The following is a 26,709-nucleotide window of genomic DNA, read 5'->3' as shown; positions in this document are numbered from 1 at the left end:
AATGTAAAATCACTCACAAGACATTTATTAAATCAATACATTTGGCCAAATGGAGACACAACCTACCCACAAACACGAACAGCAATAAGTCCCTGCAGGAGGACTTCACACTTTTATCTCTCATCCTCGCACCCCGAGACATCGCAAACCCCTCCAACTATTCCCAGACATACAAACTATCCTATCTCCTTCTGCATAAAATACTCCACTCTTGGCTGCTAACCATTTAAGGAGTTGCGCTTTCTTAGATGTTTCACCTTTTCCTTCTGCTGGTAGGACATTCTGACCTGCTGCTTCCTGTTCTGCCACAATTTGCTGTGCAAACAGGGTTATTCATCTTATCCTTAGCTGAAACATTTCAAACTATAATGAGACTACAAGTTTGTAAAGGGTTTAACCAGTGTTGTATAAAGTACTGAAATCTCAGAGTCAAGTAAAAGTATAAGTACCTCTCCAAAATATGACTTTGGTAAAAGTCGAAGTCACTGACTGAAATGTTACTTGAGTTAAAGTCTTAAAGTATCTGAAACTTCTTGTACTTAAGTATGGAAATTACTGTAAAAATGGATGTACTCAAGTAATGTAATGAAAAGTACAAGTAAAAAGTAAAACAAAGCAAATGCAGTTTGAATGACATTTTTTATATTTTGGTAAACTTGTCAAATACACTTAAAATAATGTACCCAACCAAGTGCAGGCAAAATTAAACCTGCTAATAGATATACCTGCAGGCATCATTTAGTTAAGAAAATTAGGTGCTTTACCTATAGCACAAGGTTAACTTAACCTGCTTTACAACTGAACCAGCTTCTTAGTAAACCCTCCAGGACAGAAAATACAAAGTTTTTGTAAGCCTCAAGTTTCCCTTCAAGTAAGGTCAGTGCTGAAAATGAGAAAAATAAATAGTACAGAAAATGCGGCCAACATGAAGAAAAAGAGCTGTTACGATTACTCTACTTCACAAATCAGTGAATCAGTCAATGCTACAGTCAGTAGGTGGTGCACACAACTGGTCATTATGCAAAAGAAAAAAAGAATTGGGAGGGAAATGCAGCTTATTGGCATCTGTAAACCTGGTTTTGAACTTGCATGCCTTTCCTATATTCGTTAAATTTAGTCTAAATTGCTATCGCTATGGCTTCTGTCCCCCCTTGAACAGAGGAGTCTAGGTAGCCTGCTACAGTCAACATTAGGCCTAAGCTAAATACACCACGTATGGAACTGAAACAATGCCAAACAAAGTTCATTTATGGTCAACGTTTCACAATACAGTAGTGCCTAGTGACCAAGCTATAGTTACTGAAACAGGAGGATTATAACCATTTCATAAGAAGTTACCTCGATGTGTTTCTTCAAGTTAGACGGGGAGTTTTTGTAAGATAGAATTTCCACATCTTCGGGCAGGAATAACATAAACTTCATGCGGTACGACGAATCTTTAACACCCACGAAAGAGTGTATTGTGTTTAAATAAGGCCATGGGCTCTCATCACCAGCTGGTGGTTCCCCTGGAGCCGTGTCTGACGTAGTTGCAGTCGTTGTGGTCTCCGTCTCCTCCTCCATGTGGCTGCTGCTGATTGCGAGACTTGCTTTGTGTTTAATGGGAGAAACGAAACAGGTGTATCCTATTGGTGGTAATGAACAAGCCCAGGCAAGCAGGCTACGGACTTTGTTCGGTAGCCTACTTGCTACTTGCTAATCAGTAGGTGGGGTCAAAACACTTGAGTTTCTCTCTCTCGCTTTTTTGTAACGAGTAACTAAACCACACATTGAAAATGTATCAGAGTAAAAGTACGCAATTAAGTTCGGAAATATAGTGAAGTAAAAGTGAAAGTCATCAAAAATTTTCATACTCGAGGAAAGTATGAAGTACTCCAAAATATACTTAAGTAAAGTAGTGAAGTATTTTTACTTTACGGAGCCCTCTAGGGGACATGGGGATTTTTTTTTCTTTTGCGTTACCTCGCAATACTTTTGCGTTACCTCGCAAAACTTTTGCGTTACCTCGCAATACTTTTGCGTTCCCTCGCAAAACCTTTTGCGTTCCCTCCCAAAACTTTTGCGTTCTCTCGCAAAACCTGTTGCGTTCCCTCGCAATACTGTACTGGTCAGTTATGCAGCATAATTGAACACTGCAAGCCTTTCTTACGGTGGGCGCCGTACTTTCTGCTTTAATATAAGGTTATGTGAGGTTTTTCCATGAATGTTAGAATCTTTTTGTGAAATATCTGAAGTTTTATATCTTTCTTTAGGATAGAAAGGCACCACAAACCTACGATATAAACAGAAACCTTCCGTAAGTAGGAAAGAAATAAAAATACATTATAATTTGGACTATTTCTGAGTTATTATCGCGGGTAATAAATCATCTGACAGTTTTGATTGTGTCTCTGTTGTGCTCTAGTCTGAATGGTTTAAAGAGCTGCTTTCAGTGCCGCTCCATCTTAGCCTTAACAGACATAAACATGCAGTAATAAATCGATTTTCAATCAGTGTTTTGCACCAAACAGTTAATAATAATAAACAAGTTTTCACTGAGGCTCTGTAAGAGCCATATGAATGAAATAAGTAATTATTGATATGACAGGAGCAGCGGCTTTGACACTTAGGTGTGTCGACGTGGGAGTGACGTCACCAGGTATGAATGGGAAGGATACTGGCTTTGTGTGTTTTAGGAAGCGGTAAGCGGTGAGCGGGGCGGTCAGTCCTTGCAAAGTTTGGAGCCTGATCATCAAAATGGAATAAATCGATAATTGTGACAGAATAAAGAAGAGGTTTGGAGTTGATTGATACACAGACAGATGAGATTCCCCAAGTTAACCCAGAGTTAATCCCTTTACCATCATTAGTTTGTCGTGTTTTTAATAATAAAAACTTGTTAATAGTAAAAACTGTTTGGTGCAAAACACTGATTAAAAATCGATTTATTTTTTCCTGCATGTTTATGTCTGTTAAGGCTGAGATGGAGCGGCACTGAAAGCAGCTCTTTAAACCATTCAGACTAGAGCACAACAGAGACACAATCAAAACTGTCAGATGATTTATTACCCGCGATAATAACTCAGAAATAGTCCAAATTATAATGTGTTTTTATTTCTTTCCTACTTATGGAAGGTTTCTGTTTATATCGTAGGTTTGTGGTGCCTTTCTATCCTAAAGAAAGATATAAAACTTCAGATATTTCACAAAAAGATACTAACATTCATGGAAAAACCTCACATAACCTTATATTAAAGCAGAAAGTACGGCGCCCACCGTAAGAAAGGCTTGCAGTGTTCAATTATGCTGCATAACTGACCAGTACAGTATTGCGAGGGAACGCAACAGGTTTTGCGAGAGAACGCAAAAGTTTTGGGAGGGAACGCAAAAGGTTTTGCGAGGGAACGCAAAAGTATTGCGAGGTAACGCAAAAGTTTTGCGAGGTAACGCAAAAGTATTGCGAGGTAACGCAAAAGAAAAAAAAATCCCCATGTCCCCTAGAGGGCTCCGTAAAGTAAAAATACTTCACTACTTTACTTAAGTATATTTTGGAGTACTTCATACTTTCCTCGAGTATGAAAATTTTTGATGACTTTCACTTTTACGTCACTATATTTCCGAACTTAATTGCGTACTTTTACTCCGATACATTTTCAATGTGTGGTTTAGTTACTCGTTACAAAAAAGCGAGAGAGAGAAACAAAGTGTTTTGACCCCACCTACTGATTAGCAAGTAGCAAGTAGGCTACCGAACAAAGTCCGTAGCCTACTTGCCTGGGCTTTTTCATTACCACCAATAGGATACACCTGTTTCGTTTCTCCCATTAAACACAAAGCAAGTCTCGCAATCAGCAGCAGCCACATGGAGGAGGAGACGGAGACCACAACGACTGCAACTACGTCGGACACGGCTCCAGGGGAACCACCAGCTGGTGATGAGAGCCCATGGCCTTATTTAAACACAATACACTCTTTCGTGGGTGTTAAAGATTCGTCGTACCGCATGAAGTTTATGTTATTCCTGCCTGAAGATGTGGAAATTCTATCTTACAAAAACTCCCCGTCTAACTTGAAGAAACACATCGAGGTAACTTCTTATGAAATGGTTATAATCCTCCTGTTTCAGTAACTATAGCTTGGTCACTAGACACTACTGTATTGTGAAACGTTGACCATAAATGAACTTTGTTTGGCATTGTTTCAGTTCCACGCGTGGTGTATTTAGCTTAGGCTTAATGTTGACTGTAGCAGGCTACCTAGACTCCTCTGTTCAAGGGGGACAGAAGCCATAGCGATAGCAATTTAGACTAAATTTAACGAATATAGAAAAGGCATGCAAGTTCAAAACCAGGTTTACAGATGCCAATAAGCTGCATTTCCCTCCCAATTCTTTTTTTCTTTTGCATAATGACCAGTTGTGTGCACCACCTACTGACTGTAGCATTGACTGATTCACTGATTTGTGAAGTAGAGTAATCGTAACAGCTCTTTTTCTTCATGTTGGCCGCATTTTCTGTACTATTTATTTTTCTCATTTTCAGCACTGACCTTACTTGAAGGGAAACTTGAGGCTTACAAAAACTTTGTATTTTCTGTCCTGGAGGGTTTACTAAGAAGCTGGTTCAGTTGTAAAGCAGGTTAAGTTAAAAGGTTTTGCGAGGGAACGCAAAAGTTTTGCGAGGGAACGCAAAAGAAAAAAAAATCCCCATGTCCCCTAGAGGGCTCCGTATTACTTCGTTACTATACAACACTGGGTTTAACACAGTGTAGCAAAAGCATTATATTTAATATTTAATATATACAAAACTCACTCGAAGCATGAATATACTTGATTACATTGTTTTTTGTATTTCTCCACAATAGCTAAACTGGCTCCTCTCGATGTGAAGAAGCAGCGGCTCTAGTTTGAGTTTCTCACCCGGTATCTCTAATGGAGACCACCATGTTCGGCTCAATATAGATTTCATTAAACCAAAGATAAAGTGTTAACAAAATAAAAACCTCTGAAGAAAAGAAGAAAGGCATATAAACGTAAGAATCATTTGCAAGACGATTCATGTTCGGCTCTTCCACATATCATCGTAACAGGACAGCTCGTCCACGGAGACCTGCTTAGCAACAGCAGCCACCGCGGAAACAGGAATTCTTTATTTTCAGCGCTGCTTCGTGTTTAGCAGCTGGAGGATCGGGTACATACAATAAGGACAACAAAGGAGCTCCGTTGATGCAAGTAAGTGTATTTTTATTTCTATAGCAAAGAAAAACGGAAAGATAGCAATGTACCTTTTAAAGAAAGCATGGACCATGAACATTTGAAGAATTACGCCGCTCAAAGTGGCAGCAAGTTGTTGCTTTAATTTTATTTATTTTTTTATTTTTTTATTTTTGGGGAAACTTTCATTCCTGCGTTTCTGGCGGGAAATTTGTTTTTTGTTGTTGTTTGTTTGGTTTTTTTTAGGACCGTCTTTCTAGTTTAGGATGCTGTTCTCCTGGATTGATTTCTGCTAATATTTGCTCATTTGTTATTATGCGTAACCATGGCGACAACGCAAAAGCTGAAATAATACAACTTGAGCCAGAAAACCCTGGAGGAGTTGAAAAGAAGGCGTCGTGGCTGCAGAGCCGGAAAACATGAGAGAGAGAGAGATTTAAATGAACAATGTATTTTATTTTCATAAAAACAATTAAATAATAATAAACAATTTTAAGTCTTAAACTTAGATAGGCGCTGTAAAGCAGCTTAAGAGTGAATTAACATGTACCGGAAGTGTTGTGGCTTGCCCCAAGTGGCGGATGTTGATGCAAAAACGGCGTCTGTAAAAGCATAAGTAAACATCTCTACAGCCATTAAAACGACATGTCCTACGTTTTCAACAAACACTGGACATGAGAATTTATTGTTAAAGAAAAACTTGAGCGACGTTTCAGTCCCGCCAGCAGCGGAGTTTATGTATAAAGGTCACCAAAAACCAAGCTTTTACTTGCTATTCTACTTCCGCTTGCCGGCTAGCTAATTTACATATTCGCTAATTATTTAGCTTGGAAAGAGCTACATCTTTAGCTAGCAGCCTAACTATTGATTTAGTTAGCAAATATTTAGTTGGACAGCTAAACATTTGGTTTGGAAAATAAATATTTAGTTTGAAATTGTTAAGGAAAAATGATTATTTTTAGTGCTTAATACAGTTAATCTTACGGCATGTGTAAAAGGTACATTCAACACTCTTATTTTGAACCAGACAAACAGGGGCCAAAATGCAGATCACTCGATGGGGCCTCCCTGCTGTGAGGCCGGACCACGGAGCCATAAAATTAGCATTTCTGTAGGCCAGAAGCACTGGAGATTGAGAGAGAGAGACATCTGGTCTGTTCACAGCAGATAAAAGCCTGTAAGAAAACCAACATCTGGGAGGGTGTGAAATTTAATGCAACATAGACGATTGAAACCTGTTAAGGAAAAATGATTATTTTAGTACTTAATATAGTTAATCTTACGCATGTGTAAAAGGGTATGTTTGATACTCTTGTTTTGAACCAGACAGACAGGGGTCAGAATGCAGATCACTAAATGGGGCCTTTTGCGGCCCGGCTAGAACACAGAGCCATAAATTAACATTCCTGCAGGCAGTTGGGGGAAGACCTGCCGGAGGCCAGCATCTGCGATGGTGTAAAACTAATGCAAAATAGAAGATTGAAACCCCTTAACATTTAATTTCTAAGTATTAATACCATGTTTTTACTGAAGATTGTATTATCTCATTTTAAAACTACTAAAGGATGAATGTATTTGAAAACTGTATTATCTGTGACGATATTAGAAGCAAATGGAAATTGTTTGAATGAAAATGTTTTCTTTACTATTAGAAAATGGCTCAGGAATTATACTTTATTTTGTCCTGTGGATTTTATGTATTATTTTGGCAGAACTCAATCTTTTGGGGGGCTGACTGTGCAAAAGCAAAAACTGGGGTTTGCAAAGATAACATTTCTTGAAAATTACCAGATGCAAGTCTCTTCGAGAACGTTAGGAGAGATAATGGAAGAGACGTCAGATTCCGAGGGTGTCTGCGAAATCTTATCTTAAGACTCTCGGCGCCGGGGACATCCGTACCTGGTATTGTCCAAGATTTACTGGTCCGCCCTTGTCTCTCGACAGAAACCAGACGCCTTTGGAACTTCGCTGTAAATTAGGAGACTTCTCAAGTTTCCCTTAGTCCCTACGGGAGTTTCTAATTGGTTAAAGAACGGAACGCCTTAATTGAATATATTAAATTGAAGAAACACCCACTCAGTATAAAATTTCGTGCAAGCGTTAAAAATTCAGAATGCTACCACTGTTTTGCTTTTTGGCACAAAGCTTTCTCCAAAGACGCGTCTTTGCCCCCCTTGTTTTCTTTGTGTTTCTTTTTCTATTTTTCCTGTTACAGGTAATTAATATATATATCTGTACCTCTGCAGTTTTGTTAATTGATTCATGCGTTGCTTTGTATGGGATTAAACTCTGTGATCTGTGACGTCAACACGCAGTGTCGTGGTTTCACTTTCTCCAGCCGCAGTCCGCCTGCTAAAGATCCCGGGACTTTAAGGAAGAAGGAGCCAAACTTTTTGTCCAAAGTTAATGTTAAATTAATCTTCCTTAATAAACCGCTAACATTTAATTTCTAAGTATTAATACCATGTTTTTACTGAAGATTGTATTATCTCATTTTGCAACGACTAAATGATGAATGTATTTGAAAACTGTATTATCTCTGACTATATCAGAAGCAAATGGAAATTGTTTAAATGAAAATGTTTTGTTTACTATTAGAAAATGGCTCAGGAATTATACCTTATTTTGTTCTGTTGATTTTGTGTGTGACTTTTGGCAGGACTCAATCTTTTGGGGTGCTGACTGTAGAGAAGCAAAACTGGGGTTTGTAAAAATAACATTTCCTGCTCTATTACTGGATGCAAGTCTCTTTGAAGAATTTAAGGAGAGATAATGGAAGAGACTTCAGACTTCACAGCTATCCGTGAAGTCTTATCTCAGGATTTTACTGTGCCCGGGATGGCTGTGGGGCCACAGGGGGTCAGGACACCCTTTTGTGGTGCCAGAGAACCATGGGCGTAGGTTTGGGTATGGACGGTCGTGACATGTCACGACCAATATTCAAGGGATATAAAATAGTCCCGACCAATTTTTGCCATATTAATTAAAAAAAAAAACCAACATATGTATTTTTTAACAAAAACAAAATAAATAAACGAAAATCTACATTGATTAGTTTAATATTTCAATATACTACGCAGTGGTAGCATTCATTTTAAAATTCGCTGTTATGAACTATGACGACCAGCTATTGGCTCACAGAACGTGGATCTACGTTCTTTGATTAGCTGCACCAGGCGGCGGCCAGCTGGCCACACGCGGAACGGAAGCTTGGTCCATGGTGCTGACAGTGAACGCGTCTCCTTCTGAGTTTGACATTTATTATGAGTCTCCGAGACCATGTCGCCACCAAAAAAGAAAAGGACGACAGACATTAGAAGTTATTAAGTAGAGTGAGTGAACCCATAAGTTAGATATCTATCACGCAACGCATTTGTTGTAAAGTCCGGTGTTTAGTAAGGTCAGCACTGAATGTGAGGTAGAATAGGTCTGTTAATTATGTAATATTTTTTCACATAGGGAGGGGGTTATTAAGCCAATGTGGTGCCCCCCCCCCACTGGTCAAAAATGGTCGACCATACCTACACCCTTGCAGAGAACAGATGGACCTTTGATCTTGCCATAAATTAGGGGAAGTTCTCTGAGTGCTTAAGGGAGTTTCCAGTTGGTCAACTAGAGGAACGCCTTGAGTGCATATATTAAATAGAAAAACACCCACTTAGTATAAAATTTAGTGTCACCACTAAATTTTCAGAAAGTTGCCACTATTTTGCTTTTTTGCAGCAGCTATCTCCAAAGACGCGTCTTTGCCTTTTTTTTTTTCTTGCTTTATTTTTCCTGTCTCAAGGTAATGAATGAATATCTCTGTTTCTCTGTAGCTTTGTATGGGATTAAACTCTGTGATATTGTGACGTCAACGCGCAGTGTTGTTGTTTCACTCTCGCTGCACGCCACTCGCTGAGGACTCGGAAGATTTAAGGAGGAAAGAGCCAAACGTTTTGTCCAAAGTTAACATTAAATTATCCTCTTTTAATAAAATATAAATGTGTAGATTGGAAAGTAAATATTTAGCTTCCTAAGTACATATTCAATTTGAAAGTATTTTATTTGTAAACTAAATAATTAGGTGGTGAATTAAATATTTACTTTGGAACGTGTTTCTCTATGACTGGCTACATTGCTGAGAACACAACACCCCAATGCATTTATGACCAGATCTGGTGATTTTAATAACACCTCTTTCATTCTCTGGTACACTGCCAACGCTTCAACAGTTTATCATCTCTTCTACCAGATGTAACAAGAGATTGGATTTGTTTTTACACAAATGTCAGGGACTCATAGTTATTAAATCCTCAGTAAACCTAGTTTTTTGTTCTGTTACAAAGACAATCTTCAGCAGATTTTATTAGCGTCTTATTGGATAGACCAATTCAAAGTAGCACAAACAGACCATGTTTGCATGTCTCTTATATGGTTTATAAGGTTTGTGAGCCTTGCTAGTCCAATAAGTAATCTATTAAACCAACAATAAAATTTGTCTTTGGGCTGCTATGATATTTTTACACCTTTTTACAGTGACAGATTGTAAATGATAGTTAAAGTTTCACTCTTTCAATGCTACTGTTGAAATAGTGCTGCTCAAAATGTTATGTGGGTAATCTCAAAAAATGAATAGAAATTCATTTTAAGCTGGGCTTCCAGTGAAACACCTTGCCAAATTTAATCAGGAAACTATTTATTGCATTTTTGATAAGACTCCTAACACACAATCCCCCATGTTGGTTTATCATTTCAAAGTCTCACCGGACTCATCTTGCAAATGATTCTTAAGTTTATATGCCCTTCGACTTTTCTTCACAGGTGTTTATTTTGTTAACACTTTATCTTTGGTTTAACTCCGATATGAAATCTATATTTGGGATGATTGCTTTTGCACCGAGGCGCCCTGGACCTGACATCCAGCTTTATGAGCAAACAACACTAGCAATCTTTTATAGGCAAACAGACTTAACTTTGGAGATAAGAACCATATAACATATTGTAAATAGAGCAAACAGAAGAAGAAACTTGCAACAGTATTGATCCTGCAGAAGTTTCTTCTTTCATGTAGCTTCGGTGTGCCATAAAAGCAGATAGATCCAATAAACTAGAGGGATGAAGAGTGGCAGTTTTGGCAGCTGTTTGTCACTTTAGTGTCCTGTTGTAATTCTTTTAAAAGCAGTAAAGGTGCCTTATCATTGTTTATCTTTTATTTGCAGTAATTGCCCTAATATAATAGCTGCTTTTATCAATTTGCCTAAATTGATGAAAACAGCTATTACATCACAAAGCTGTGGTGTGATACGAACGCAATGCCTTTGTCACACTTCAACAACAATCTTTTGTGTATTTCATTAGAATGTAATTGGACAATGCAAACACTGTGGATGGGTTTCAGGTTTTTATGGCTAAAAGTCAGGTGATTTATGAATGATATTGAATGAAATTGCATGCTTTAATAACAATACTGAATGAAACTGCAAACTTTAATCTCAGTATAAATGCATCTGTTCTCTAAAGGCCTCAAATGTCCCTTCGGCTTCATGATGACCAAAGAGCACAGCAGACAAGTCAGGAAGGAAACTGTAGAGAGATTTGAAACGGGGCTAGGTTATAGAACAATATCTCATGCTGTTCTGTTAGCAACCTAAAAGTGGAAAGAGCATTGTAAAACTTTAAATTTGTAGCAAACCTGAGAAACAATGTGTTTTAGTAAGATGAGACCAAAACTCAGCTCTCTAGACTACATGGAAAAACTTATCTGCAGAAGAAAGCTAGTACTGACCCTCACCTCACCATCCAACAGTGAAAAAAAACAAACGCACAAAAAAACCCGGTGGTGGCAGCATCACTTTGTGGGGATACTTTTCTTCAACAGGGACAGGTTCACTGGTCAGGATTGATGGAAATATTGGTGCCGCTAACCAACGGACTTGGTAAAAAAAAAAGAGAGAAACCTACAACCTCAAACATGCAAGCAGAGCTGCAGTAGAAGGGTTTAGATCAATGCATATTCCCATGCAAAGTCCAAACTGAGATTGTGGAAAGTCTTTAAAAAGAGGTGTTCACAGCAATCTATATCTAACCCATAAGTCTTTTTCCTATCACTTCACATTTATGGCCTATTCAATCACTTTAAAAAGTCAAACAACATATCTTTACGGTTTTAGTTGTAATGCTACATAATGTGAGATGGTCACTTTTGCAAGGCACTGCATGTATATCTGCGCTAATTTCAGCCCGTCATTTAATATGTCTCATGTTCATTACATAAAGGTAGATTAACTTTCTAGACCTGATAGTAAAGTCAGCAGCATGAGAGTAATAACCGCAAGTTGAATCATAAACCTTTACCACGTTCTCTGATCTTTTGTCCGAAGGGCACGCCAGAGTGAGCTCTGCAGCAAAAACACAAAGCAGCCATGTTTTCAGACGCTCTCGCCATAGCCATAGAGGAGGACTCGAACCCGCTGGAAGGGGTGAATATCGGCGTTTGTTTTGTCTGATCTGTCCTTGTGTCTAAATAATTATTATGGATGACATTTGTGTTTGTGAAAGATTTTTCCTCATGTCCCCCCCCCCCCCCCCCCATTAGAGACTAACAACAGTTTTGGTACTAGCCAGTCTTTTCGCCGCGTTTGGTTCATCCTTCCAGTATGGATACAACATTGCTGTAATCAACTCTCCAGCACCAGTAACTATTTTCTTGTTTTAACAATCATTCATACTACGATTTGGATCGGAGACACTTTCAGCCTTGTTCTGTTCTCTGCAGTTAATGCGAGACTTTTACAACAAAACCTACATTGAACGTTATAATGAGCCGATACCAGAGCGCTTCCTGACTGTGTTGTGGTCAGTGACCGTATCCATGTTCCCACTCGGAGGCCTCTTTGGAGCTCTGATGGTGGCTCCTCTGGTTAAGAGGCTCGGCAGGTAAAAACTCATCCACAGCAAGCTTTACAGTTCTGCATCTAGGAGCAGGTTGTGTCTTTAATTTGTTTTAAAACTGCAACAGGAAGGGCACCCTCCTCTTCAACAACATCTTCTCCATCGTCCCGGCGATCATGATGGGAGTCTGTGAGATATCCAAGTCCTATGAGCTCATAATTGCGGCCAGGGTCATAGTGGGAATATGTGCAGGTTGGACATTTCATTTGAAAACATTTAACAAAAGTATTCAACTCCATCGTTTTGATGGTCTGTCACCTGGATGCAGTTGGTCCCCCCAAATTCCTTCAACTCGTAAAAAAGAATTGTCAAATGTTTGTGCTGCCATCCTCTTTACGATAATTAATAAATGTTCCTAAAGGCAGTCAAAGATCAACCAGCACCCCAACATCACAGAAATCAAAGTTGCTACCTTTTGTTATGTATCGTGCAGCAAAAAATGTTTGGCTTCTGCGTGGCTGCTTCGGTTTAAAGGTTTATGTAGGCGAAAGGTCTACCAGCACTCACATTATACCAGAATCAAACAAAACGGGTGACAAACATTTGTGCTGCTAAAGATTTTGTTTGTGCTGTTTGAGTAGTTAGTTCTTAAAAGAAACATCTTATTGGTTAAAATAATTTGGACGTTCCCAATTATTATATAATAATTTGAGAATGATTTTATTTGTTTGTTTGTTGTTTTTTTTTACTTTTTTGTGGATGCTTGGGAGCCGTAGCAACCCATTTTCATTTTACTCAAAGTTAGTCAGCTAATTATAACAGAAAGGCTGAAACTTGCTGAAAAGGCTGTGATAAAATATTCAACAATTATGATTGGTCAGTTTATCTGACTGACGCTACATTCGGCCAATTTGCATAAAATATAAAGAAACATCATTTTTTATCACTTTGTAGATAAATGTTTTTGACCTCTGAAGGATACATGTTTGCAGTTTGGTGACCTAAAAATGTAAACATTTAAGTTCCCCAGTTAGCAAAAAAAAAATCAAATCTGGTCACCTCTCCTTTCCTTAAGTTTTTTCTTTTTGTTGCCTCCATTGACCTCTTCTGGTTCGCACCTTACCACTGCACACCACCAATCAGTTTAGGATCAATACCTGGAAGTAAATTCACTCACTTTGAAAAATTGACAAAGTTATTAGGCTTAAAACTTGATGACTGCTTTATATATTCCTTTATTTAATCAGGTAAACCCTGTTGAGATCTAGATCTCATTTTCAAGAGGGACCTGAGCAAAAAATTTGCAATACATAAGCTTTGTTATCTGGTATGAGCTCGAGAATGACCTCTTGAGGATGATAAAGAACATGTCACTATATTTTGTTTAACATCGGTTCATCTTCAACAAGAACTAGTTCCAAATTCAGTTTTTTTTTGTTCACATAAGTTGTGCTTTAAAGTCACTGACTTAATAAAAAAAAAACTCCTCTCATTCACACATTTCAATGCTTTTATCACGTGGAAGTAATAATGAAATCTGGCACTTCAATCCATGTAGATTAGTTTGTAATTGCAGTCACGTTTAACCAGACAGGATTTGCCGTGAGTTTGTTGCTTTGCCCTCTGAACTTCCACAGTTAGAAACACAGATTAATACTGAATTACTGTCAGATAATAAACATTTCCCCCTTGAATCAAACATCTTGATTCTGTTTGAGCACATTATGTTACAAAATCAGTCAGCAAAATATTCTTGGTTGTAACATGGTGAAATGGGAAAATGTTACAAAGGTTGAAATACTTTTGCAAAGCATTATAGTTCAGGCTGGTGTATATATCTTATTTTACCCCATTCACGTTTGCAGGTCTGTCGTCCAACGTGGTGCCAATGTATCTGGGCGAAATCGCACCCAGAAACTTGCGAGGAGCCATTGGAATCTTCCCACAGCTCTTCATCACTGTTGGCATCCTCGTTGCACAAGTGTTTGGCATCAGGAGCTTGCTCGGCAACAAAACAGGTGCTCATAAATCCAAGTAGATGCTTGCTGTTCATTTATTCCTCACGCTCAGCCTTCAAATGAAACCTGACTGTGTTCTGATCCAGGCTGGACCATCATGTTCGGCTTGACCGCCATTCCCGCTGTTTTCCAGTTGATTTTCCTGCCGCTCTTCCCAGAGAGTCCCAGGTACCTCCTCTTCCAGAAGAAAGACGAGGTGAACTGCTTGAAAGGTAAGAGGCCAGGACAGAAAACAAACCACTTTACATGGCCGCCTCAAAACTAAACGCAATTGAGTTTTGGTGTGTTTTGCCGCTCTCAGCGTTGCAGCTTCTGCGTGGCCAAAATGATGTGGAGCGCGAGTTAAATGAACTCGTTCTCGAGGCGATAGCAGAGGAAATACAATCTCGCTGGTCTCTGTTGTCCCTGCTAACCCAGAAATTTCTCCGCTGGCAGCTCTTCACCACCATCGTTTTGAACATGGGCCAGCAGCTGTCCGGGGTCAATGCGGTGAGGCATCATCCGTTCTGACCTTCAACACACTAATATCTGTTTTGCTTTAAACATTTTCTTTTACAAAGCACCACCATTTATTGCCAGCCCCGTCCTCATCTCTGTCAACAATGCATTTCTTTTACAGATCTACTACTATGCAGATAGTATTTATGCATCTGCCGGAGTGAATGAGCAGGACATCCAGTACGTTACAGTGGGAACAGGTGCAGTGAATCTCTTCATGACCATAGCTGCTGTAAGTATCCTGAAAATAAATAAATAAAGTAGAAGAGCTAAAATCTGCAGTCTTATTGTGGCAGCTGGAAGCTTCAGCTCTGAAAAGGAAGCTTGTTCTCACAGGTCTTCATCGTGGAGTTCTCAGGTCGAAGGCTCCTTCTTCTTCTGGGATTCGGGATCTGCTGCGGGTCTTGTGCGCTGCTGACTTTCGCGCTCAACTTCCAGGTAAACTGTGAAAGCTGCAGCGTGACTCAGAATTAGCACGACACTCTGGTGCCCTCTACTGGCCTTTTTATTTATAGCGTTCTCTGTTTTAGGGTTTTTGTTAGGTTTTTGGCCACTCTTTGACATTTTAAAGCACAGGTGTCAAACTCCAGTCCTAAGGGCCGGTGTCCTGCAGTTTTTAGATGTGCCACAGGTACAAACCACTGGAATGAAATGGGTTAATTACCTCCTCCTTGTGTAGATCAGTTTTCCAGAGCCCTGCTAATGACCTAATTATTCTATTCAGGTGTGGTGCAGCAGAGGCACATCTAAAAGTTGCAGGACAGCGGCCCTCGAGGACTGGAGTTTGACGCCCCTGTTTTAAAGCATCAGACATGTTTATTTATGGACAATGGATCTCATTCTTGTTCCCTGGAGTCTCAACTCCTGAAGTGACCTTGTAACCATTTCCAGACTGATACATGTCAATCACATTAAGAAAATGAATCTGGCCTAGAAGACTGGGGAACAACCAGTTAAATCACCCCGCGATAAAGCAGCTTTAGGGAAACGAGAATGCGTAAAAACATCTTTATACACCCAAGGAAAGAGAAAGTAATCGATTACTATTACAAGTCCACAGTCACTCCGATCAATTGACAAAAGTGTAGCAGAAATATTTCAGCTGTGTTATCTTACTATGATTTAAAGTATTGTAGAACATTGTGTCACAATTGTTTAATTCTTGAAAAGAAGTGTTTCTGATCGTTCTGTCTCCTTTGTTTTTGGGATGGACACATAAGGCTTTGTAACTGTGTAAAGTTCCCACATAAATTAAAAAAAAAAACATATTACACTCTGAAGACTGTGAAAGTGTTTTAAGCAATAAAGTTTAACCTTTACTTTCTGTAGTTCAATAAGAGAATGCCCAAAGCTTGCAGCGATGCGTATATTTAATGTATAACCTCCCCCTGCTTGGCTGTTTTCACTGCCTCTATTTCAATAAAGGTTATGAAAACATCCCGCTGTTATTATATGATATATCAACTGTCTGGATAAAGCAGCTTGAAATGCCCCAAAACAGTCTGAAGAAGCACAGGCGATCACAAAAAGTGAAGAAAAATAACAAAGCATTACGTTTTTACATAATGTCAGAGAATGTGAGGTTGCAATTATAACAACCTGCTAAGTAACATGGACAAGATTCACCACTGCAGAGAAATGTAAATGGAAGAATTAAATATAGAAATAAATATTCCAGCAACGGGACAATCACAGATATAATCCATTTCATTTAGACGTTTTAATCAGGCAAAGAAGTAAAGTACGAGGCCCAAATAACAAAAAACTGCTCTGTTTGGTTTGATAGTTTACACCTGCAGTTTGCACCTGCTCCAAGGAATAAAACGATGATCCCGCGTCTCTGTTTGCTGAGGTTGTTAAAACTCAGAGACACTAAAAACCAAAATGCCAGCAAGAACTTCTCAGTAACAGAGAGACGTAGCCCAGAGCACAGTCCGTCCTTGAAAGCGTTGAATTCGGACTGATAGCAGTGACATCGTGCAATGATGATGAATGAACGTACGCGCAGTAGGCTACTGTGAACAAAATGCTAATTCATATCGTATTTATTTATTGCTTTTCTTCCTATTAGACTTTATGGCATTTACGCTGTGTGGACAATTATTAGGCAAGTCTTGTGTTTGAGGATTATTTTTGTTAACCACCAACTGCAGCGCCCTCTTTGATCAAGCTCTAATATCTTTTTAATCTCAAGAGTTCTGCATCTCTCTGAGAGACATGATTTTCTGCTTTTCAGAGTCAGTTAAATCCCATTTTACCTAAAGAAAAGAACCCGACTAATCATTTTAAGCATCTTGTTATATAGTGTTGACCTCCTTAGGCCACGCCCTCCGTCATTGCACAGATATACATCACCAACAGTGATTAAATCCATAAGCATTCAAGTTTGTTCAGCTTGGAGTTAGAAAATGTGCCTAAAAATGATGATATGGTCAAAATACTCTCTTGCCAAAGTGTGTTTTGTAGGTTGTTTATCATTTCTGTTGCAAACAAATGAGGGGATTAATAAAAACATTGCCTGTTTGTTGATAGGCGAGATTATTATGGATGCCTTACGTCAGTATCTTTTGTGTCATCACCTACGTCATAGGACATGCCATCGGACCCAGTAAGTCTGACCCACCTGTGGTTATTTACTCACACACTGCTTACAACAGACCGCTCCATTATCTGAAGTGCTGCTTGAACCAGACATGTAATCACAGATTCTGTAAATTCAGCGCTCTGTCCTGGCAGCCTCCTCTCTTTTGGCTTGAGAGGACTGGTGTGTGTTGCAGTGTTTCGGTTGTGGTTAGCCCCATGTGTGTGTGCGTGTCTGTGTGTGTGTGTTCGGCAGGCCCCATTCCAAACGTGGTGACCACTGAGATCTTCATGCATTCGGCTCGGCCAGCGGCCTTCACGCTTGGTGGCGCCATCCACTGGATTTCCAACTTTACTGTGGGCCTCGTTTTCCCCTTCATGGAGGTTGGTTAAACAAGAGACACCAAAGCAGCTGAAGCTTATTTTTTTAAATATGTTTTTATTAAGTGCAAATGTTTTTTTTTTGTTCAATGTGAAATCAGCAAGCCAAGTCGCCATTATAGTATTTATATCTAGTAAAAAGTTAGTTTCCTCCACTTAACATATATATTTACTTTTCTGCTATGAAGGGAATTTTACGTAATAGACAAACCAAAGTATTTACCCCTTGAACTTTTTCATGTTTTGTTTTATTGGGATTTTGTGTCATAGACCAACACAAAGTGGCACAAATAAAGCAAAAGGATGCATGGCTTTCATACATTTTCTTCACTAATCACCAGTTTCCTTAAATAGCCATCTCTTTAGTTAAGAGGGTTCATCTGATTTTATTAGATGTATGCGATATTGCATATTTTGGCATTTCTCTGGTGCCAAGTAAGTACAGGTCTTTTACCTCTGATACAAATAATGATGCCAGTGCTCATTGTTTATGTTTGACACATCATCAAACGTCTTATCTTAAGTCTTTTTGTAGGTGTGAATTATTCTGTTCGAACCTAGAACAGAATTTGGACGTAGTTTATAAGTATCTGCAAAATACTTTAACAGCATTAACACAATTTACTTGCACTTTTTCCTAAATAAACAAAGTGCAAAATATTACAATTTGAGAGCAACTCAAAGCAAAAATATTTGTTATTTTTATGGTCGAGTTGAGACACTACAATACAAAAATAGAATAAAATTTCAAGATGGAATCTGGATCTAAAGTATCAATCTTACCTTGCAAGTATCAGTCCAATGCTGATATCGACTTGGTACCGGTGTTATAGATATTTTGAATCCATCCTCTCAACTTCGGCTGGAAAAGAAAAACATTAAAAGTTTGCAGTTGGCCTCAAGTTATGAAGGGGACACGGCAAACATGTGGAAGAAGTTGCTCCGGTTAAATGAGACCATTTGGACATTTTTCATCATATTTCACAATTGTGCGTAACTTTCTGTTGGTCTGTCACACATACAGTAAAATCTCAATAACATAAGGTTGGGGTTGTAAAGTCTCGTAAAGTAAAAGTCTGGCGGCCATGAAGAGTTTTAGCAAAAATATTTTACAGCTCAAGATTTTTGAGTTGATCCACGCTGAATCTGAGACTCCTCAAAAACCGCCATGATGGTGTTGTGTTAAACTTTTAGAAGATATGGCCAAAGTTTGTATCTAGAAGTCTGTTCATGTTCTTTTGCCAAAAGAAAAAAAAAAAAAAAGGTTTATATCCAGCGGTTCTGGATGTGTAACAGGTTTGTAAACCAGTACTGGGCCTTTCCAGTAAGAAAACATCATGCGCCCATTAGCTTTGACTCAAGCCGTTCTCTTTTGATAAACATGGTGGTGAAACCTACAAGATGAAGAAAAACACTACAAATGAAAAAGAAAACAAGTGTGCAACGTGTTTAGGTTGAAGAAACCAAAAAACTAGAAGAGTATTTACATAAAATCACTTCACCTCGACTTGACTTCTGTCTCCCTGACATATTTACAATCTCTCCTCCTGAGGACAAACAGATTACTTTCCCTGTCCTTCTCTCTTTCAGAGAGACCTAGGTCCCTTCAGCTTCGTCCTTTTTTCCATCGTCTGCTTTTTGACGCTGATCTACATCTTCTTCGTGGTGCCCGAAACCAAGATGAAGAGCATACTGGAGATTTCCAAGATATTTGACGAAATGAACAACGTAGGCTACGTAGACAAGTCGATAGAGGTACTGGCGAAACTATGGAACATGTTACCTTTTTAAGGACATAAATGAAAGCATGAGAGGAAATATTAGCTGCATGATGGAGCGAAAGACTTAGGTGGTTTTATTTAGGCTCTATTCTTTGTGTTTGCAGGATTCAGACTCAGACTGTTTTTGTCTTTGAACATTCTTCTGCAGGTTATAGATACGACAAGCAGACCCGACTCCACTGCCAAAGATGAGTGTTCGTGCATGAGTCAATAAAGAAACCAAAACCTTTCATGTTGGTCTTTATTTATGAAGCAAAGACATGAATACATGGGTGAAGCTGTGACACACATTTTAAATATTGATCTGCAAGAGCCTGACGGGCATTTTATCCTTCATGACCATAAACATTTCAACAGCTCACACCATCAGCTGTGATGTTGTGGGGGGTTCGCAGCGTAGTAAGCTCGTTTTAAAACCAGCAGAGGAGGGTTTTCAGGAGTACGGTGGCATATACGGTGGATGGATGGATGGATGGATTCAAAGAAACAAATGGGAATAAATCTCAAGTTTACAGCTTATAAAAATTATTTATTGCATTGTTGGGAGTAAAACAACCAGCTTTCATGCATGTACACTTTTTACTGTTCCTCACATTCACGTAGCATACTGCTTACTGCCAGGGGATTGAGGGCAACCCCCGCCCCACATGCACTCTGCATTCCTCCACAGATGATTTCCACAACCGCAGGCTATTGAAGCCACACATTCAAACCGAAAGTCAAGCACGAGTTGTTTATCGTTTGCAAATATTTTCCTCTTTATGATAAAAGTAAGTTTTAATAATCATGTTTGCGTATGATGTTTAAATCCAAATGCCAGTTAATTCCCCTCAAATTCACACGGAGAGCGTCAAATTTGGAATATTTTACTTGGAATTTATTGAGCCACATCAGGAGCACCTGTACTGGTTGTCCAGCTGCACGCCGCCGTACATCTTGAATCTGCTGCTGCCCCAGCTCAACACATTCCCCACCACGGTGCTGTTCCTCTCGCACGAAAACTGGTCTCGGATCTCCGCGGTGGTCAGCACGTAGTCCCACACGTTCACGTCCGTCATCTTACCCACGAAGGCGTCCGAGTCGGAGATCCCCAGCACCCCGTCCTGGTCTTTGCCCAACACGAACTCGCCGGTGAGGTTGATTCTGTGGTTGCTCTGCAGGTGCCTCTGCTCCCCCACCTTGCCGTTGATCCACAGGTCCACTCCACCCGAGTGGGACGACCAGGTGACGCAGTAGTTGGTCCAGTCCTGGGTACTGAAGCTGTGCGGCATGTTGACATACTCGTCGCCGATCCAGAGGCCCACCTCCCTCGCATTCGTGTCGATGGAGACCATCAGCTCGTTGTCGCGGCCGTCGCTGGAGTAAGAGATGACGGTGTGGACCCCCGGGACCCCGAGAAGAACATGCATGCAGACCGTGAAGGCGTCCAGATCCATGCGGTGGAGGGGAGCCAGAGCATAGCTGACGGAGTTTCTGTCTTCAAAGTTGAGCACCAGAGGAAAGAGTTCCCCGTGCTCTGGTGAAGAAATAAAATGAAAAACATCTTTAAAGCGTGGTGTGGTTTTAAAGCTGATGGGCAGACAGTACGGTGAAATAATTTGGATTCTCTTTAGACAAAGAGTCGGGTTTTCTGTTTGTTTTGCTATGAGATGTTACACTCAAGTCTACCCCAGCCCCGAAAAATACTTGCCTCTACTGACATCACATAAGGCAAATGCTACTACCTTTTCTTTTTGGGGGAAATTTAATGAGCTTTTTTCTTAGTTATTGTCCTCAAAAAGCTTTACCTTGTCTAAGAATAAAAGGTTTTTGGTTGATTTTTTTTTTCTTCATTTACATGGTTTTATTTTTGTTTTAAACAAATTCCTCTCATTTCAACCATATAAGAGAGCTCTGGACGTATTTAAGGAAAACGCATCAGCAATAAAACACATGACAGCAGCTCGCAAAGAGGACAATGTCAGACTGTTACAACCAGATCTCAATATTAAAGATCTTCAACGAGTAAGTTTTAAGCTTAATGCTTTTAAAAACTAATATACATGTCTTCTTGGACAAAGTCCATTAAGATGGTTTTTAAGTTACGAAAAAGGATGTTTCTTGCAGAACTACTTCATCATATTACTTCTGCTAAAGCTGATCACGAGACAGAGTGAAACTCGATACCTTTTTTATTTATTAAAGATACTTATTAAGGCATATAATAAATCAGCAGGTCCAACTTGGCACTCGTCAGGTGTTCCTAGTAGTGAATGGTCAACATTGAGCTCAGTTCAACCCAATAGCTCCACAACCCATCAAAATGTTTTTTTCTACCCAGATAATCAGATTGAATCTTGAGCCTCAAGATTCGTGTGGTGCCATCAACCCAAACACACACAAAGCAGAAGTGGCCGGTGTGTGTGCGTGTGTGTGTGTGTGTGTGTGTGTGTGTGTGTTATTTTTAAATATTCTTATGTCATCCACTGATGAACTCTGATATTCAGCTGTGTGTTTATTGTGAGTGTATTTTTTTTTTTATTGAAAAAAAAAAAATGCAATATTGGGTGATATGTGCAAAAACTGTACCATATTTGGAAGGCCTTGAGCGTTCTCCTATTCCTAGAGAGGAATAAATAAAAACGGTTACAAAGGTCAAAGGGAGATTTTCCATCATGCGCTCAGATCCGACAGTTTCAAGCACCTGAATATATATTCTTTCCAAGAGAAGTTATCATATCCTCGATCTTCAGGAGCTTAGATTCGATTTCATCTTGCTGACAAAACGCTGCGGAGGCAAAAAAACAAACAAACAAACAAACAACAAAAACAAAGAAAGATGACTGAAATGAAAAAAATAAAAACTAGCTCTGCAGATTCACTCGGTTTCTGAGGAATCGGTGATTGTCACGTCATCACGCACTTCCTTTCCCAAAGCGTGGCAGGAAGGAAGACTCCACGACGCGGTCGTTGAGCGGCTGCGCGATGCGGTAATCATTCCACAGGGTCTTGTTGTCCAGGTCCATCAGCGTGCCCTCCAGCTTCCTGATCTGGGTGCAGCACAAAGAGGGCAAGAGAAAATGAAACCAGTAAGACCACTTCCAGTTAGGGCATGCTTTCTCCGCGTGTTTTTCACCGTCATACCTGGTTGTGTGACAGAAAGATGGGCGTGTCGAACACGGTCCAGATGATGCTCTCGTAGCAGGGGGGCGTGGTGAGCGAGCCCTCGTACCTGAAGAAGTGGCTGAGGTTCTCGGGGAGCATGGAGAGCACGTCGATGCTGGATATGTTCATGCTCTGACCTGACAGGGACGCAGCGTCGAGTCAAAGGAGCTCTGAGGAGGTCGAGCTACGAAGAGGACTCCGGGCATGCAGGGGAGAACTCACCTGCATACTTGATTTTCTCCAGGTTGGATATGAAGTCGCTGTAATAGGTGTTCTCAAAATGACCATACTGGAAATGAAGCAGAAAGTCTTGGCTTACTTTAGATTATATGCAGGCGATTAATTGATCTGTTGCAATAAACAACTGATCAATTAATCGCCTGTTAAATAAAAATGAGGATGATCATTTTCATTCTGACCAGTAATATTTTTTTTGAAGGACTTCATAATCCATTTTATTTCTGGTTTATATTTCAGTTTTATTTATTGTTTTTGGTGTTTTTAGTTTTAGTTTGGATTATTTAAAATATATCCCAGTTCCAGGACTAGAGAGGTTTAGTCAAGAGGTTGAAAGCAGTTAATATGTTACCTGAACTAGAGACCTTTAATCTTAATCTAGCTTATCTGGTCCAGGAGGTTTAAATTGGATCGAATTCAAAGACACTTTACTAATCTTAAAGGGAAATTGAATGTGGTTGTAACATGTTGTTTAAGGTCTTTACTGTGTGAAACATGCTAAGAAATTAACTTCCCTCTCAGATTCTTTGAAAAAAAAATAACCAATCAAATGCAAATGTGGCAACAGATTAAATGTTCGTAAAATTGAGCTAGCATAAGCCTTTGTGATGTTTTATTCTTTAGATGAGATGTTAGCTTTAGTCTCCAACTAATCTGAGTTAATACTAAATCAAGACAATAAGGTTTATCTCCACCATTTACCGCTTTAACCTTTCACCATAAAACCTCAAATAGCATTTCATGGAGGGATGTGTTGCCAAATTAAAATGAAATCCCCCCCCCCCCCCCCCCCCAAAGCAGCGTTTCTCCTTCCAATATCAAATTGTCCAACAGAGACGGACAGACTGCTCTGCGCTGCTGTCAAAGTGGATGTTGGCTGAGGCGTTGCCGCAGCAACGACCTCAAAGGACGGGGGAGGAAGTGTCTCAGAGGTGAGACTTGTCGCAGACTGCCGGATAAAACTCTCTTTCAACGAGTCGGTCCTCTGCCAAATACTCAATAAAGCCTTCAATACATTATGGCAAAAACAATCAACTTCAAAGACTACTGATTACTATTTATATATAGATTTATTTTTATTTTTTTTAAGCACAAAGACGTCTTTGAAACTTCGTCCAACAGAACAAACGCTCATTTTTCTTCTCAAGTTTTTTTTTTGTTTTGTTTTGTTTTTTTCTGAGGTGAATAAGGTGCAGAACAGAGCAGACAAGCAGAGGAAGAAGTGTTGGTGGCTCACGTACATCATAGACAAAGGCGAGCACTGCCAAGCCGTCCGACTTATCCTTGGCCTCAGAGAAGCTCTTGTACTTTTCAGAATTATAATGAACAACGTGGAGCTGCCGGGGGAAGGAGAAAACAAAGAACACATTAGGTTTGAACTGGGGGAAAAAAAACAAAAAACTGTTTTACTGTTGCTTTCGACGTCCACCCACCTCCGCCATGTAGCGGCTGCCGTCTATGGTGTGCTCCGCCCCGCTCTCCTCCAGGTCCAGGCCGCCCCAGTGCAGGTGCATCTGGACAGCTGTGAACTTTCCCGGGAGACCGTTGGTGATCGTCATGGTGGAAGGCAGGTCGATCTGAACTGAAGCCAGCATAAAGATTTCATCACCGATCATGAATACTTTACAGTACAACTGTTGAGTTTCAGACGTTTCCAACCAGATGGCATGAAACAAATGAGAAGACAGACTTTCTACTGTGTCTGATTTATATACTTTATATATATGATATATATGGAGTTTTTTTTCTGTTTGAACTATTTGTAATCTATTTATATTTCTATATCAAAGACATTTTTAAAGAAATTAAGTAGTGTTGATTATTTTTTATATGGATCACATGGCTCACTATCAGGGACAATAATGAACCTAAACATGAGCCAAAACTTCCAGCTCAATTTTCAGTCATTTCTGCTCTTTGTCACTCTTACCTGTGTGCCCGTTGTTGGTCATGCGGAAATTTCCCTTCTGAGCGCCATACCCGCTCAGCTCCAGCTGCAACATGTTTTGGTTGTACTTGACGTTGCGCCGCTGGATGTCAATCGGCGACTGCTTCTTGCCGCCACATGCTGGGTATTTGGTTGCCCAGTGCATCTGATCCAAAGCTCCCTCTGTGTTGAAAACAGGCAGACATTTATCCAGCGTCAGAAATAATAATTTAAAAAAAGAAAAGAAAAAGGTACACACCACTGGAATACCACGACTCCAAATATTAGCATCGATCATTATGTTTATGTAATGACTGTTTGTAGAAGGATAAAAAAAAAAAAAACAAAGGAGAGCGCACAGAACTTGTTCAACTGGATGTTGCCGGGGTGCGAATATTGGATATTGTTGGCTATTCGCCACAGAAATGTTAACAGCAGCTGCTCTGTCCAACTACCAGTAGAATTGGTTCCGATGGATGTGTCCCAACAAGCTCCAAATGCCACAGCGGTAGTTTTCCTAAATGTACTTGGCAGATGTAACGCGCATGGAAAGGAAACAGCAATCCAACAACCAGGATTCACGTAAAAATGGAAAAATCGTAATAAACTCACTCGAGTTACAAAAAAAAAAAAAACATTAACAACGAAAGTTTGTTGGATTTTTTTTTTTATCTATTCTGTATCCTACGTAAAGTCTAACCCGCGCAGCGCTACTTTACGCGCGTTTTACGCACCAGGACAGTCAGCTTCAATCATGTCAAAATGAGACTTTAATAATTATATTCAAAAAGCGGAAAGGAAGCCCACCTTTGTATGTCCAGTGTATATCAATATGGGCTCCGGCATTAACCAGGCACACAAGAGCGGCGGAGATAAACGCGGAGAGGATCTCCATCACTGCGCCCCGGATCCGTCACGCAGGACACTGACACCCCGCAGAGGGCTGCTCTCTGCATTTAACCCACATGTGTTGAGGGGAGGTGTTGCGCTCTGCTGAAACCGCCCAGGGCGCTTCTCAGCAACGCGAAAGTGACTGGAAAAGGCAGCAATCTTACGTAGTCAGACTCTGAAATGTGTTCCTAATTTAGTTCAGGCTTGGATTGAATTATTAAGGGAAAGAAAATGAAGTGACCGTTCTAGTCAAAACATTTGCAATTCGTGCAGAGAACAAATTTGGTCTCTTTAATTGTTTTTTTGTTTGTTTTGTTTTGTTGTTTGTTTTTTAAGAATCATATATTGGATGAACATATCTTTACATTTATTACCTTTTCTCTACTGGAAGAGTCTCTTTTGTATCTCTCCAGTTGTTGACAGCTGTGAAAAGGTGCTCAGACTAACAGAAGTATGCTATAAGACTTCAAAGGAAGCTGAACAAGCGGAGTCATGTCAATGTCACTGTGTTGGTGCAGACCTAGGGAAAAAAAAAGAAAACAAAAGAGGACAGATCCAGGTTGATAAAGCCATTCCATTATCACGTGATCTGATTAAGTAAGTAACACTAAATTATACAGAGCATCACCTGGCGCATCAGTTGCAACATGTGTAACTTCAGATGACAACTTGATTTCCTTCTCGAGTGTGTGAGAGCGCAGCCCTCGGATGTTGTAATAGGAAAAATGAATCAGCAATTTTACTGGATTGCTCAACGATATATTATTCGTTCATTCCCAGTCACTTTTTTTTTTTTTTTTTTTACTTGGAGACTAATCAAAAGGTGAACGTGTGTTTGACAAATGCTTTTCAACTGCTGCATGTTCAAAAATAACACTCGGCTGCTTTGTTCCTTATTTCGATTGTTGCATATATGTATCATTCCTCCATTTTATTTTTCCCCAGTATCTTAGTTTACTCCATTCTCTTGCAAAAGAGGATTTTAATCTCAATGGAATTTTCCTGGTGAAATAAAAGTTAAGTAAAACCACGTAATTAATCTCATATGACTCACTCCATTTTCTTCAGCCAACATTTCCTTTTCAGTTTGGTCCATCGTCCTTTCTTGTTCCCAGGTTCGGCTGATGGCCTTTGCTCAACATCTCCTTTTCAGTGTCAGGTTATACAGATGAAACCTCCTCAAAGGTC

The 26,709-nt window shown here is 39.7% G+C and overlaps 2 protein-coding genes across 3 annotated transcripts; one reads left to right on the top strand and one right to left on the bottom strand.

Annotated features, from left to right (window-relative positions):
• Window positions 1–5,056: 5,056 nt before the first annotated feature.
• On the top strand, window positions 5,057–19,552 carry slc2a5 (solute carrier family 2 member 5). Of its 2 annotated transcripts, none has more exons than XM_028014324.1 (14): window positions 5,057–5,209; window positions 11,554–11,652; window positions 11,769–11,867; window positions 11,949–12,109; window positions 12,192–12,316; window positions 13,930–14,082; window positions 14,169–14,294; window positions 14,384–14,571; window positions 14,702–14,812; window positions 14,917–15,018; window positions 17,113–17,188; window positions 17,417–17,544; window positions 19,132–19,296; window positions 19,471–19,552. In XM_028014324.1, exons 2-14 carry the CDS (start codon window positions 11,596–11,598, stop codon window positions 19,534–19,536), a joined length of 1,557 nt encoding a protein of 518 aa, XP_027870125.1. In that variant the 5' UTR covers window positions 5,057–5,209; window positions 11,554–11,595; the 3' UTR covers window positions 19,537–19,552. The 2 variants fall into 2 exon arrangements, with proteins under 2 accessions (XP_027870125.1, XP_027870135.1); XM_028014334.1 differs by lacking the exon at window positions 5,057–5,209 and adding an exon at window positions 8,923–8,978.
• Window positions 19,553–19,830: 278 nt separating this feature from the next.
• ca6 (carbonic anhydrase VI) lies at window positions 19,831–25,579 on the bottom strand. The gene is made up of 10 exons (XM_028014310.1): window positions 25,438–25,579; window positions 24,634–24,813; window positions 24,137–24,285; window positions 23,945–24,040; window positions 22,689–22,755; window positions 22,446–22,603; window positions 22,225–22,351; window positions 22,006–22,089; window positions 21,891–21,923; window positions 19,831–20,838 (listed from the first exon to the last, which is right to left on the bottom strand). The coding sequence occupies exons 1-10, from the start codon at window positions 25,523–25,525 to the stop codon at window positions 20,213–20,215; spliced, it is 1,608 nt and encodes a 535-aa protein (XP_027870111.1). The 5' UTR covers window positions 25,526–25,579; the 3' UTR covers window positions 19,831–20,212.
• Between the last annotated feature and the right edge of the window lie 1,130 nt (window positions 25,580–26,709).

The sequence above is a fragment of the Xiphophorus couchianus genome, chromosome 1 (genome assembly GCF_001444195.1).
Source record: "Xiphophorus couchianus chromosome 1, X_couchianus-1.0, whole genome shotgun sequence".
Classification (NCBI taxonomy): Eukaryota; Metazoa; Chordata; class Actinopteri; order Cyprinodontiformes; family Poeciliidae; genus Xiphophorus; species Xiphophorus couchianus.
The sequence above is the reverse complement of the archived record's forward strand: the minus strand, read 5'-3'. Positions and strand labels throughout refer to the sequence as shown.

Excerpts from the sequence above, each read along its gene's own strand:
- slc2a5 (XM_028014324.1), top strand. The coding sequence starts at position 11,596 with ATGTTTTCAGACGCTCTCGCCATAGCCATAGAGGAGGACTCGAACCCG. Across the intron at positions 12,110-12,191 it reads CTGGTTAAGAGGCTCGGCAG|GAAGGGCACCCTCCTCTTCA; the intron begins GTAAAAACTCAT and ends AAACTGCAACAG. Across the intron at positions 14,572-14,701 it reads AGCTGTCCGGGGTCAATGCG|ATCTACTACTATGCAGATAG; the intron begins GTGAGGCATCAT and ends TTTCTTTTACAG.
- ca6 (XM_028014310.1), bottom strand. The coding sequence starts at position 25,525 with ATGGAGATCCTCTCCGCGTTTATCTCCGCCGCTCTTGTGTGCCTGGTT. Across the intron at positions 22,604-22,688 it reads GGAGAAAATCAAGTATGCAG|GTCAGAGCATGAACATATCC; the intron begins GTGAGTTCTCCC and ends CGTCCCTGTCAG. Across the intron at positions 22,352-22,445 it reads TCTTTCTGTCACACAACCAG|ATCAGGAAGCTGGAGGGCAC; the intron begins GTATGACGGTGA and ends TGCTGCACCCAG.